The 14,636-nt window shown below is 44.8% G+C and overlaps 1 protein-coding gene across 1 annotated transcript in view; it reads right to left on the bottom strand.

Moving 5' to 3' along the window:
* Positions 1-265: 265 nt before the first annotated feature.
* Positions 266-14,636, bottom strand: part of ptch1 (patched 1) — a 51,521-nt gene continuing 37,150 nt past the window's right edge. The window contains exons 17-24 of the mRNA XM_008284050.1: positions 13,138-13,321; positions 11,050-11,330; positions 8,965-9,102; positions 8,678-8,820; positions 4,244-4,343; positions 3,762-4,121; positions 3,101-3,650; positions 266-3,007 (exon numbers count right to left, since the gene is read on the bottom strand). Coding sequence (XP_008282272.1) covers positions 3,102-3,650; positions 3,762-4,121; positions 4,244-4,343; positions 8,678-8,820; positions 8,965-9,102; positions 11,050-11,330; positions 13,138-13,321 — 1,755 coding nt within the window. The 3' untranslated portion in view covers positions 266-3,007; position 3,101. The remainder of the gene's footprint in view (positions 3,008-3,100; positions 3,651-3,761; positions 4,122-4,243; positions 4,344-8,677; positions 8,821-8,964; positions 9,103-11,049; positions 11,331-13,137; positions 13,322-14,636) is intronic.

The raw sequence follows: 14,636 nt of genomic DNA, 5'->3' as shown, positions 1-14,636 counted from the left end.
TAACTACAACCAATTTCCTTGCAGTCTATAAAGCTGTCAATCAAAATCATACGGAATAGGGACTGGAGGTGGGGGGCGCAGGGGCGGAGCTGGGTGGGCTGGTTGGGGAGGGCTGCAGGGCTCCAGACCAGATGTCAGGAGTTTTTACACTGCAGGACGTGTCAGAAGGGAGTTAAAAAAAAAAAAAAAAGGGGTAGATGGGAGGAGACAGAGTGGAGGTCATGTTTACCTGCAGGACAATCAACTCACAGCCAGACCACAGCAATCATTTTTTTAAGTTTCCATTTATTAAAGTTATGAACAAAGAGACAAATAAGTTATATTTTTATTTGTTAGAATTCTATCAGTGTTTGAACATTAATATTTAGAGAGCTAGTACAATTTTCTACTTTCATGGCTAGCCTTTGACAAACCCATAGAAACAGCTGTCTCTCTCCTAGGATCGGAACATAATACTGAAGGGGAGGTGTCAATGTTGTCTCACGAGACAGTTAGCAATGAAAGTGTGCACCTTAAGGCTTTTTTTTTTTTCTGTTATGGTATATCATTACATATAAACTCTTTAAAAATATACTTCTGTCAAATACCTTGACAACTACTATGTACACTACAAAAATAAATTTTCATATAAATAAATTATATGGCATACATTTATCTTTGTAACTGAAAACAGCATACATCCACACCAACCGAGACCAAAATGGCAGTCTGGAAGAACCAATGATTTTTTTTTTTTTCCTTTTAAAATCCTCTAAGAGCTATGATGAGACCTGTAGTGTAAAATGTTATATACTCTTTTTTTTTTTCCTATTTAACATTAGTAAGCACTTTATACAGATCAAACTCCATTAATGTAAAAACATTAAACTGTAATAGTGTTTTTTTTTTTCAATAGACATAAAAATCCCTGCATTTGTTATCCACTGGCATCACAACAATAAAGAAAAGAAAAAAAAACCCAACATATTTTATATTACAAAAATATAAATATCGCAATTGAACGAAAACAAACAAAACATTTAAAAATGAATAAAATAGTTGCCAGCTATGATTCTCTCCGCTACTGCCAATGTGACATCGGGAGAAAACAAAATAAAAAAAAATAAAACAAAACAAAACAGAACAACCTATTTCATGCAAGCAGCTGATGTAACTCGGGGGACGAGGGGAATTGCAAAGACTTCTGGGAAGAGCTACAAGTGTTCAACAGGAAGCCAGAGTGTAAAAGTGGAGGTGTGGAAGGGAGTGTGTGAGGGGGGGAGGCGAAAGGGGCCTGGGGAGATTACAGGGTATGCATGCCAGCATAGACACACATGCAGATATAAACTGGCCATTGGTGGTGGAGAGAGGGGCTGGCGGCGTAAACTCTGACCCCTGAGGCTCTGGGCTGTGCAATTTAGCAGTCGAGGGGAGACGTCCAATTAGTGTCATGGCATTATGTTGTGGATTTTTATGAGCTGAGGTCAGTGGGGACAGCTGTGGCCAAACTGGGGCCAGTTGTCTTTACTGTCACAAAAAAAAAAAGGAGAGCTTAGACAGAGTGAGAGGATGGACTCACACACACACACACATAAATGACTATACATACATACACATGTGACACACACAGAGCACATATTCAGGCTATATAGGGCTTAGCCCTTAGCAGGCTGAATGGGCTAGCTTATTGGATGGAGAGAAGAGCTACTTTAGGTGAGATATTCCTGTGAGTGAAGTATAAATGCAGTCAAGTGCCACGTTGAATTGGGTCATACAGTATACAGTCTGAGTTTTAGCTTATCCACAAGACACAGCCACTGAGCGTGAGGAGTTAGTGTCCTGTGTTGACCCTGTTCCAGAATCAGTAATGTGAATGTCCCTGTAAAGAAAAAGTGAGTTTCTGAGGTGGGTTCACTGCTCATATGTCAGTATACAAGACAGAACCTGTTTGAGCCTGCTAGGGTTAAACAATACATAACCTCTTACAGTAAAATACAACCAGAGATCAGCCTAAGAGACAGTGATACAAAGCTGAGAGCAGAAACAGGTTCCAATGCCGAGGCGATAACTAAAAATAAAACAAAAAAACAAAAAAAACAAAACAGCTTTTAAAATTTCTTCATATCAGCTCGTCTTAAATAGCACGCATGGCGTGTCAAGTTAAACAGTAATTGTTTCATAACTACCACAGGTTTGTGATAAAAAATTAATAGTTTTCCAAGCGTACCTTTATACAATAATAAACACTCACACATGAACACACACACACACACACACACATATATACCATAGCTTTGTTTGATAATTCTAACAATTTCCCTCATGTTTTAGATGAGTGTAAATGTTAGTCTGTTCTGAGGATGTATCTGATGTAGAAGCCAGAAAATAATGGGGCTGTTTCACATTTTACAGCCCTACACACACACACACACACACACACACACACACACACACACAAACACGCGCGCGCACAAACACCTACTACACACTCACACACACATGTACAAAGACAGATCACTTCTTTTGTTTAAAGAGACATTTGCATAGAGTTATAAATGTATATTATTTAAAAAATATTTTAAGCAGCAACAGTGAATGCTGACAGGAATTTTTTGCCTAGATGAAGCTTCCTAATGGCACAGATCCACAGATAAGTGAACAGTAATCAGAGATCTATCTCTCTCTCTCTCAAACACACACACACACACACACACACACACACACACACACCATATAAAATGGCAGCCCCAGTCTGTTAACATGAGGAGTTGTACAGCTCCTAAAAATTATACCTACTTTTTGTTCATATTTACATATGTATACATCTTTTAAATATAGAAATATCTAAGACAATAGTCCACTGGGTTACAGTAAGAATGAGCACCATTATGGCAACACTGGCAAGTTTCTGCTGCTTAGGGTTGGGGGCCAGGTTGGGCTATGCTGGGCTGGGCTGTGCCAGGCCGGGTCAGCTGCTTAGTAATACAGAGGAGTCCATCTTTGGCCGTAGTACTTCTGTTCTCCAGAACTGGAAACAAAAAGAAGATTGTATTGTTAGTGTATTATCATGAAGCTGACATATCTAAACTGACAGGTGTATCAGCTCGGACTGAAGTCTTACCTCAGCTAGCCCGTCTGCCACTGTTGCTTTCAGCTGCCTCAAACTCCAAATCTTGGAGCTCCATGGCCTCCACCTTGACTCCTCTGGCCCCTGTGTGGGTGTACAGTGGCACATGTGGGTCCTGAAAGGCAGGCTCTGGCTCCTCTTGCCCTGATGGGCAGTAACTGTCCGCTGCAGTGTATCCTGGGTAAGAGGAAGCAGGGCTCTGGCCGGACAAGGGGGGCGGCGGGTGAACGGCGACAGTGACGGAGGCCGACGCCGTTACTGTGGTGATGGGTTGGCAGTACGGGGTGGGGTTGGGGTGGTGGTGTGGGAGGTGGTGATTAGGCTGTGGGTTGTGGGAAGAGCGGCCTCTGTGGCCTGCTGAGTGTTCTCTATGGCCGTGTGAGCCATAATGGCCCCCAGCCTCAGTAGCAGTTTCAAAAGCGTCCGTGCGCGGTCGGGCTGGGGGTGGGGCCTGCCAGTGCAGCTGGCTCTTGGGGTCCCTGCTGTTGTTTCGCTGAGTCGCCCCTTGTTGGGGCCCAGAATCACAACCCTGAGAGGAGACAGACTGTAGAGCGAGACAATGAGACGCTTACTTCCGTGATGTCAGAAACACAAGAAAAAAAAAAACGCAAATAGAGAATCATACATGCAACACAATGGGGGGACATTTCCTTACCGAGGACACAGTATAGGCCGGAGGATCAGGCTGTCTTGCTGAACGCCGATGCCCCGATCCTGCCCTCCTTTCCTCCTCCGTCCTGGCTGCTCTGCCCCTGCTGGTTTGGAGGTGATACTGCTGCTCCTCCGCTCGAGGTTGTCCTCTGTGCGGGTGCAGGTTGTAGTTCTGCAGCTCCTGGCTGATGCCGGACACTGTGGTGTTGGAGCTGTACTCCGAGTCCGACGAGTCTGAAGCTGCACCAGAGGTGGTGGCGGTGGCCGCGGTGGTGTGGTGAGGACGGACTGAGAAGTGGACCACGGGAGGAGGGGCCTCTGGAGTCGGGGTGGGCAATCGGCTACGACCGTCAACTGGTGATACCTGAGTGGTGAGAGGAACAAGTTGAAGCTCTGCATCCAACTAAACAATCGATTTAGAATGAAAAAAGTCACATTTCCTCAGCATCTCAGATTCATTTTTTTCTTGCATGTTTGGCATCTTACCTCTGGATAGGGTCCAAAGTATGATAGTAATACTGGAAGAAGGACCAATCCGTTCAGCACACCGAGAATAGTTAGGATGGCTAACACTGCAAAGAAATACCTGCAATACAAGCCACAAACAAAAAGAGTTCAATACGCAGCTTTAACACGAGGTACAACCAAACACTGCATGCAAAACAACATCTTCCTCTTTCATAAAACATTTACTACAAAATATAAGATGCAGCAAACAGATGTGGAGGGAAAAAAAATCCATGACAGGACTGAAAAACAAACAGTTGCTCAGACCAACACGGGCAGACAAGAAGTGCAACGGAGCAGGTGAAGCAACAAAGAAAATACCTGCGCAAACCACAGAGGTTTAGACGTGGGGAGACATGTGCGAGATCAACCATTCACACATGCCCGGAATAATACTTCCACAAAGACACCAGCCACTCCCCAAACAAACACACACATGTATATAAGCCCCCCCACAGACAGGCAGGCATGCACTGTGGGCTTTTTTTTTATTTTTTCCTCCGAGGAGCAAAAAAAAAAAAAAGAAATGTACCTTGTGTGTTTCTAAGTCCTGCCAAAGAGGGTTAGTCTTAAAGAAGCCGCAGAGAGAAAAAGAAAAAAGGGGAAGCATAATTAGCCGGAGCTGGTTAATTCAAAGGCAGGGGAGGAAAGAGAAAAAAAAAAAAAAAAAGAAGAAGGGGGGAAGGGGGGTTATTGGGGGCGAGGGTACTCTCTCTTGGGTGTGTGGTGTATAAGCAAACATGGAGAAAACAAAGCAGTGAGGAATGTGAGGGGAGGGGGTAAAAAGAAGGGGGGGGGGGACGTTGGGGCATTGGGGGGGGCACAAGAGGACAGGGGCCTCTCTCTCCTCTCTGGCTCAAAAAAAAAAAAAAAAAAAAAAAGAGAGAGCGAGAAGCAAACAAATGAAGTGAAGGGTATAGAATTTAAACAATTTAGTCTAGGAAGAAGAGAAGGGGACCCTCCGAGCACCACCCCTCCCTGGCCTCTCTCTCCCTCTCTCTTTTATTTCTTTCTTTCTCTCTCTCTCTTCTCTCTGCCTTTGCTTTTCTCTCCCTTCCTTCCAGCTAAGCCCCTGTGAAATTCCCGGCCACTCCACAATCCCCTCCGTCTAATTAAATCTCCAATGTATCAGGTAAGACCCCCCAATCTCCACTCTAAATCTCTCTCTCTCTCTCTCTCCAATCCAGCTTCCTTCATTTGGGAAGGCTTTGCTCCTCATTGGTTCTCCAGTGGAAGTTCTCAGGTTATCAGGGACACACTGATGAACCACGAACCCCGTCGCCTGACTCTTGACTGTGCTGTTTGTGTGTGTGTGGGTGTAAATAGGGACGAACTGAGGTGTAGATGCTTTGGTATGCTGTGCAGCTGGGCCTCAGACTAAGTTCACATTCATAACTAATCCTTCTGTGTGTGCTGGTGTTGTATTGATATGTGTGTGTGCAGAATGGAGGGCATTGTAGAGAGGGACATCCACAAGTTAGGAACGACGGTCCCTGTCCGTGCAGCAGGGCTGGCCTCACCTACACTGGAAAATTGAGTCTCACTGTGTAACCGGATGGAACTTGGCTAAGCAAATTCACAACAGTTTGGGAGTTTTGGTGAGTCACAGTAGTGCTGCTCATCCCTGAAGCTGCATTTCACAAAAAAATCTATAGAAATTTTATAGAAAACACTCTTCACAGTTGATTTACCTATATTAATCCTCTGAACTGCTAGATCTGTATAGTGCAATAAAAACAAGTGAGTAAAACGTGATCGGGGCAAAAAACACCCAGAAAGTGCTTGAAGGTTCAGAAGGTTAAACTGACTGAATTCGTACCTAATCTTCAACCAATTGATTGGTCACGGGGGGTAAATATCTGCCTGTTATCTCTAGATTAACTAAATTGACCACAGTGTACCGAGCACGGGCTGCAGTTGGAAGCACTGTTGCCTCGCGGCAGGAAGGTCGCTGGTTCGAGTTTGCATGTTCTCCCCGGGTTCTCCAGCTTCCTCTCACAAGGTCCAAAAACATGTTGAGGTTAATTGGTGATTCTAAATTGTCTGTAGGTGTGAATGTGAGTGTGCTCGGTTGTCTGTCTCTAAGTGTAGCCCTGTGATAGACTGGTGACCTGTCCAGGGTGTCTGAGTCAGCTGGGATAGGCTCCAACACCCCACGACCCCTAGTGAGGATTAAGCAGTGTATAGATAATGGATGGATGGATGGATGTACTAAGCACGCTCTACCTGCTAGCCTTAGTAGCCTACATGAATTATAAATAACCATATAAACTAGTGTTTGTAACATATTAAATCAGTTAACCTAGTTACGGGCATGCACCTGTTCATGTTGATGTGATTTCCAAAAATACTAAATCAACTTGTGGTGCCAGCACAAGACTTTTTGCGGAATATAGCAGACAAGCTAGTATATTGTTTTTAGATGATACTCCATGTTGGTTGGTGCTCGATTGATTATGAATGTATTTTAACATCTAATGAGCAGCGTGGGCGTGTTAAGCACCATTGTTGGAGCTTGTATAAGGAAGGAACTATTGGTGATCAATAGAAAATGATTGCATGTTTGCTTAATTTATTGGTGATAGACCGAAATAAAATACAGAAGAAATCAAAATTCTACCAAGCCTTCTTAGAACATGACAAGTGCCAGTCTTTGGTCATAAGTGGGCACTGACAGATTCTAATTATACCTATGATTGGTCTTTCATTTGCTTTCTGCTAAAGCTCTCACACTCTCACACACACACACATCATACTTCACAGTATTTACAGCCCACCCATCCTTCATCTGCTTTTATTAGATTATAACCGATTCCGTAAGTGAACTGAAATAATTGTGTCATCACTCCGGTTAGCATTTCCATACACACCGGGAGGGGTAAACGCCACCTTTGGGCGCACATATAGGCACACACATGTACACATGCACGCGTGCGGCCCACATACCAGGCTAAGTGCCCCGCCGGGCTGTTTAGAGTAAAAACATTCACAGGGCTGACGGGGAAAGTCAGGGAAACATTTCTTTCGGCGCAAGCAGAAAAATACGAGCGGGGCCTGTTGTTATTGCACCGTCTTGGGGCGCTGCTTTGTTTGCTCAGACAACAGCAGAACCTTTAAATGGAGGCCCGGGACTGAGCCAGAAACCAGAGCACACCACTGGAGGTGAGGAGAGAAGGTCTATAGGCCTCTATCGTTTGTGTGCGCATGTTTGTATGTGTTTCGCCGAGTGTGTATCTGTGTGCGCTCTCGCAGGCAGGCACGCCATCATTGACCCCCATGATTACAGGGTCAGGGAGCAGGTTGTGTGTGTGTGTGTGTGTGTGTCTATATGAGGGGGGGTGGACTATGTGTGATTGTGTGCATACATAAGTGCAGGACACATGACATAGTTTGTGTGCCTGCAGATCACATGGAGTTCAGGGCGCCCAGTTCTTAAAGGAGCAGGCCGAGCAAATTACTACCTCATCGAGCTGCAACCAAGAATGTGTGCACATGCAGCCATGTATGACCAGAAGATACTTAAAATACATCACTGAGCTCAGTGGAAACTTCTCATAATGCTCCGGGGGTTCAGAACGTACGGAATCGTTCGTCCGTTAGCTCGTCGCTACCTTTCTGTCCCGATGCCTAGGAGGGAGCAGACACACAAAAGGAGCCACCGACACAGAGCCTCCACAGTGTGTCGGTTTTAATTTCCACTTCTCCCGTCTTTCCACGAACCGCGCTCTTGCCGCCCACTCCGCTGCTCCTTCCCATGCTTATAAATGTCTAGCGAGGGCAGTTAAACTAGTTGAAGGAGATTACAAAAGCCAGAGGACCTTGCTGCTCTCTCTGCCCCCGTCTCCTTCCCCCCCGCCTCTCGCTCTCTTTCACTTTGCTTCCCTCTGGTTCTCTGTCTTCTCTTCTTCCTCCTCCTCCTACTTCTCCTGACCTTCAACTCTCCATCTTTCCCCCTGGTTTCCCCTTAAAAGTCAGGCATGAGAGACATTAAGGGGGAGACGAGGAGGAGGAGGATGAAAGAAAAGACGCAAGCGGGGTGGAGGATGGAGAAAGATAAAGGTCTTTTTTTATGAAGTTTCTTGGAGATCATCCCCCAGAAATGGACTAAAAAAAAAACCCAGGTATGTCAACGGTAGCTGGAAAAGGGATGAGGTTTGCAAAGAGGGAGTACAAAATGGGAGATGCGGGTGCAAGAGAAGAAAGAAGTTAAGAGAGGAGGTGGGGGGATAACAGAGGAAGAGAGCGGCCGTCATGCATGATTGGTGTCCCAGGTAGATTCTTGTGTGACATACAGGTTGAGGCATGGTCTCAACGGTCTACGGACGCCACACAGATGCCACATGATAACCCCTTGTAAGTGCAATTCTGTGTGGTTTCTTATAAGGCTAGATTTTTTTTTTTGTTTTAGCTCACCTGACGATAAAGTCGAACTCAGAGCCTGCAAGCATGAGGACACCCAACAAAGTGGAAAAGGCTCCGTCGAGCACCGGAGCAAACATGTGCTCCAACGCCAGCACTGCCCGCTTGTGTCGATCCCCTATGGCTGTCAGGAATGCCTACGACACACACACACAAACACACACTTTATGCATCGCAGTCGACCGTAGAGTTTCAACAATTAACTAACTCCTATTAAAGCATTTAGCATCAGAACGTAACAAACAGATGATGCTAGTTAATGATGTTTTCTGTTTGCCTACCAGGGCCACGTGGACAGTAAACTCCACTCCGATGCCCACAGAAGCGATGAGAATGACAACAGGGACGGCACTCAGCTTGATTCCCATCAGCCCCATGAAGCCGAACAGCTCCACGGTCATGAGAGAAAGCACCAACACCTGCGGACAAACAAGGAGTCACTGTTAGAACGGAAAGCGGCTCCTTCATCTACTAAAAAAAAGTGGTTTTATACCTTTAAGCACACATGGTAATATTTCTGAGCATTTTATATTCCACAACATCCCTACTTTGGCATGAACTGTGAAGCGCTTATTGTAAGTTTTTCTCTTCCATGTGGATATTAATCATACCGTCTATCAAACTAGTAGGAAAATGATCTGCTACTACAAAGTGCATTTGTCAGGCGAAAGAGATGAAATCCATCTGTAAGCATAGTGGGTCCAAAATGTAAATACTCTACAGTTGTTCCCTGCATGTGCTTTGTGAATTTACACCTGGCGGGGCAGTAACACATGAGGATGATACAGTACGTGCGATTGTCTGTCTTGTAGATGTGTTAAGTAGCAGCCATACATGTGGGTGAAATATGTGTGAGCTGGTCGGTGTGTGTGTGTGTGTGTGTGTGTGTGTGTGTGTGTGTGGAGGCTCCTGAGCAGAGCAGGACAGGAGCTGAGAGTAAATGCCATTATCAGCTGACAGGTGTCAGGTTACATGGGGCCCAAATCCTTTGAAGAGGGCTGAGGTGGGCAGGAGAGGTAGCCGTGTGCACGTATGTGGGTGCACATACATGTGAGCAAAGCACGGAGGATGTGCACGTGTGTCCACAAGAGGCATTCGAGTGCGGCGTGTTTGTCTCAAGTTTTGCACTTTATTCTCAAGTGCATCTCGGGTGATATAAGTGTGCAGATATGTTGAGAAAATATTTGGACAGACTCTCAGGAAATGAAACTTGCACCTAGACTTAATTATTTTTGTCTTTTTCAGGACAAAAAAATACATTTATGCCTGTGTTTTTTTCAAATCACAGTTGTCCTACAGATAGATGAATATAAATAAGAAGCAAATCATGATCACAAGTGACCCCTCGGGATGTAATTAAGACCCATTCTGATGCTAAGTGTTAAGAGCAATCAATATCAAGTGGGTTAGAAATAATCTGCATGAATCTAAACACAAGACAAGAGATTTAAACAAAGCCTCTGTCTGCATAGTTATGTTGGAGGGCAAATGGCTACAAGGGTTTGAAATGGCTTGAGGGTTTGATGTTGCAGGGCCGGCTGTGGTCTGGTCCTTGACGCCTCTCCATAACTTGTCTTTTGATCTTGCTAGTAAAGCCTGAAGGATGAACATGAAATTCCCTCCTCCCTTGTTTAAGGGCTCGGGTGGCCTGGCCACTGCCTGTTATAAAATACAACCCACCAGAGAGAAAAACCAGATCGCTCTGTGTATGTGTTTCTGTGTGAATTATGTACCTGCGTGTTTACACGTTCGGACTGTATGTGTGCAAGTATATACATGTCCGCGAGCCCTCAAAGTGTGTTTGTGCGCTTGCCTGCGTATGTGAATGCGTGCCTGCTCCGTAGCCTTGGAAAGTCCTCGTGTGAGAGGATGAGTGCGGAGGATGGAAATAAAATCAAACTTTTTATAGGTTTAGAGTGGGAGCCTGTTGCCGGAGCAACTTTGTGTCCTCTTCCCATTTATTTCAGCATTGGTGTCTGGGAGTGTTGGACTAGACTAAACAGAGTGGCCCTAACAAAACAGCACAAGATAAACACTGGTGACTGGGGCTACAATAACACACAGCAGCCCCTTCTCCTTTCTGACTGGCTCGCTCTCACATGCATTCTGGACCACACACAAAAAAATCAGGAAATAACAGGATGAGAGCAATAAAGGAATTTTTTTTTAAATCACTGAAAGTTTTCACTCCACGTTTTCCACGCTCTTGTTTGAGACATAACCGCCAACCTTTCAAACCAGCAAAATATTATACTTCTTTGTTTCTTAGTCAACAGTCAGCTCTCAGAACATCTGCCTTAGTTCATAAATATGCTTCTCAACCACGTAGCTATGTGTGCAGCATCTGTATCTTCTCCAACACTTACTATAATGCCGGCAGTCCACGGGTTGAGCAGGAAGAGGGCACAGACCAGAAAGGTGCAGGCAAGCACAACACTGATGGACAGCAGAAGCCAGTGGCGTAGACTAACATACTGTTCCCAGAACAGGAAAGGGTAGCCGTTGGGGTAGGAGGGCAGGCCTTGTCGGCTATAGTTGCTACAGATGGCCCGCACGCTCTCGATGGCCTCCACAAACTGTGGCGTCTCCCGGAGCCCGTTGAGGTAGAAGGGGAACTGTGCGTATTCGATGGGCTCAGCAGCCGGAACTGGATGGAGAAACAAGGAGAGGGAGATGATTTAAGACAAAATAAAATGGACGGTTCATCTTTACGTAGATATAATCACATTTATTAAAACCCATGCAGCAACTAATGAGTGTGCTGCACTTTGCAGCCACAGCCCTGCAAGGTGATAAATCAACAAGGGCAGCAATGACATTTGCAGATAGCAGTTGTTTATTCTCGTTAACCAGCATTCGGTTCTGATCATTGAATGTATCTGCAGAAATAATTTGAGATACTTTAGCCAAACCACCGAGGCAATATGAAGGCTTCCCCCTCTCTAACCCACACTTGTTCCAAGAGAAGTTACATCTGTGGACGAGTGTGTGTGTGTGTGTGTGTGTGTGTGTGTGTGTGTGTGTGTGTGGTGAGGGTGGGGGAGGAGTGTGAAACAGAGCCCTATTGACTCAAACCCTAGACCAGTCTGTGGCCCAGCCTGGCTAATGAGGGCCTATCAGTTCCAGACACAGCAGACTGTCAGGGCCAACGTTGATTCACGGTAATTACAATGTCAGAATCACTGCCATTACCACACCCTAAACTTAGCACCGCCACATAAAGCATAATATAGATGCATAAACACGTATACCTGCCTGTCACTCCGCTATGAAGTCATACTTGGTGCCGACAGAACAGTGTTTTCATTCACAATTCTGTTCTCAGTGTAATTAACAACACATTGCCGCTCATGGCAGCATCAAAAGATCACCCAGCAATTCTACGTATACCTATCTATCTTCTTACTTAAACACATGCTTTTAGGCTGTCTGATGCTGGTGAGTGTGTGTATTCTACACTAACTGTAGGGTCAGACAGGAGCTCTTGCTTACATGGTATGGCCCATTATAATCTCAACTATAAATTTCCATTAGAACACCAGTTGGCTTTTGGCCAACACAGATCTGCTCCGGGGGGCTCCCGCACAGCCAAGCACTTCATGCTGCTTATCCAATCACATCCCCCCCCCTGTCAAGGGCTTCCTGCTTGTTATCCAATTGTGCTTCCCACCAAAACCTAGTCTCCCCTTGTTAGCCAATCATTTTCCTCCCCCGTGGAGCACTTCCTGACTTGTACCAAATCACAGGCTAGAATCAAATAACAACACGACTATACTTTTATGTGACTTTCAGTCTGTGTGTGTGTGTGGTAGGGAAATGAGAACAGGGTGTGTGTTGTGTTTGGGGTCACTGAGTTTTAATAATGTATGCGTGTGTGTATGTACGTGTGTGTGTGTGTGTGTGTGTGCGTGTGTGTAATGCTAGGGCCCCACGGTAGTCGGGATTATAGCATTCACCACAGGCACTATTAGAAGAACAACAATGAGTTGTGTCTTGGTCTACAGCTTTGCAATTTGAGCTCACACATGCACAAATGCACACACGCTGCAGTGGTACAGTAAAGTCTACTGCCTCACTTAGAGCTAAAAGGCAGACAAGGAGCAATAACTCAAACCACAAGAGGTAAACACTGTTCACATGTAGCAGCTGCCTCGCGGAACCTTAAAAAAAAGTCACAGCCGAGACCAATAAGCCCCGCAAAAGTTCAACTTAAAAATTCCGGGAGCAGTTAGTAAATGTAATTTGTTCAGCTGTACCGTGCAGTAGGTATGAACTTCAACATTTCAAATTACTGTAATTCTGGATTGCTGAATTTGTTGGAGCTAACAACATTACTATTGAAATTTCCTTCCTTAATACGACAGAAAAAAAAAAAAAACCACATTCCATTGCACTATAAGGCATCCTGTTCTCAACTGTACGATAATTTGCCAACTTGCGGCGTGCCGACTTACTGCTGAGGCGTGTCTCGGGCATGGAGTCGGTACGGTCGTGGAACCACTCGGGAGGGTGTGGGCGAATGTTAGCCTGCGAGGCGGCGTACGCCACGGGATCATTGCTGACCCAGGCGGTTAGGTAGATGTAAAAAGCCCCAGGGTTGATGATCCCATCTGCATCCACAAGCCTCTGACGGGTAAGCTGCAAAACCAACGAAGAAGATGAATTAATTATGGTAGTAATTACTAACGTAGACAAAACAGTTCTGTTAAAACCCAACTTTCAAACTTCACATTTACAATAGGCTATGCCAAACTTTAAAATTTGAAAATGGAATAATATGCAAATGGAAAAAACAGAATTGAGGTTAAGGAGAAAAAAAAAAAAAAGAAGTGCGGCTTGCGGAGTTAAGCACACACTGGACACGAAAAGGCATTGTGGAAATAAGACATGTTCAACCATAACATTCTACAGGTGAGCCGACCACAGAAATGCTTATTTATACACACGCATGAGTGCAAGAGAACGGAGCAGCTTTCAAAATATGAGTCAAATATTACCCCCTCTCTCTTTCCAACCAAAGAAAAATCAACAAGTCAAACACTGGTTGCCTTTCTGAAAATTCCCGTACTTCTGATCAGAGCTTCCCAGAATTATCATGCCACATTAAAACATGGAAAATGTCGAATCAGCTTCTCTCTTTACATACAGTAGATATTGGCCGGCCAGCCTCAGACCCAACGTCCTGACCGCTTTGAATAACTTTCTAAAGGAAGCCTTGCAGCACGCTCCAGCTTCTGCTGATGCCTATAGGTCCTCACAAGTTTAAATGTGTCAGTATATCAACATTTATCGGCGAGAAGCTTTTAAGTGACATTTTGGTTACGGTGCAGTTGTAAAGATGCATTTTGATTTGAGAGAAATGAATTAATTTTGAACGCAATCTTGGTATGTTAGAAGGTTGCTCCACCACAATGGCCCCGACTGAACATGTGTTCACAGCTTCATTAAATGGGACACATTCATGGCTCATTCATTCAGAGGATGGATCCTTGGGACTTTTGGATCTACAGGATGGAATGTGATGAAACGTGGTACAAATAGTCAAGATGACTTGTAATAACTCTGCAAAACATTTCACTTTTCTTATACTGCGATTATCAGGTCCAAATTTCAACACTATATTTTATAGCCACATACCTTAAAAGTGAATTACTTAGCAGCCTGAGCTACGATGCTAAACAGTAAATGTTAGTAGCGGTGAACAAATGCCAAATTCTTGCTTAACGTCTGCATGTTAGCCTTGTCAGTGTTAGCACGCTTACATTAGCATTCAGCTACGATCACTGCTGGGTTGGGAAGATGGATGCTAGCAAGGCTTGTTTACACTCACAAGCCCAAAATTCAAGGCAAAATTGTCCAATACATCATGACTGAAATAACCTGACAGACGCCAAATAACTTTAGTGTAACAGATACTTTGAACCGTGTCAGTCTCCGTTAGCCTGTAGCTAAA

The sequence above is a fragment of the Stegastes partitus genome, unplaced genomic scaffold, assembly GCF_000690725.1.
Source record: "Stegastes partitus isolate 25-593 unplaced genomic scaffold, Stegastes_partitus-1.0.2 Scaffold341, whole genome shotgun sequence".
NCBI lineage: Eukaryota > Metazoa > Chordata > Actinopteri > Pomacentridae > Stegastes > Stegastes partitus.
Note: the sequence above shows the minus strand (reverse complement) of the source record. Positions and strands in the feature narration are given on the sequence as shown.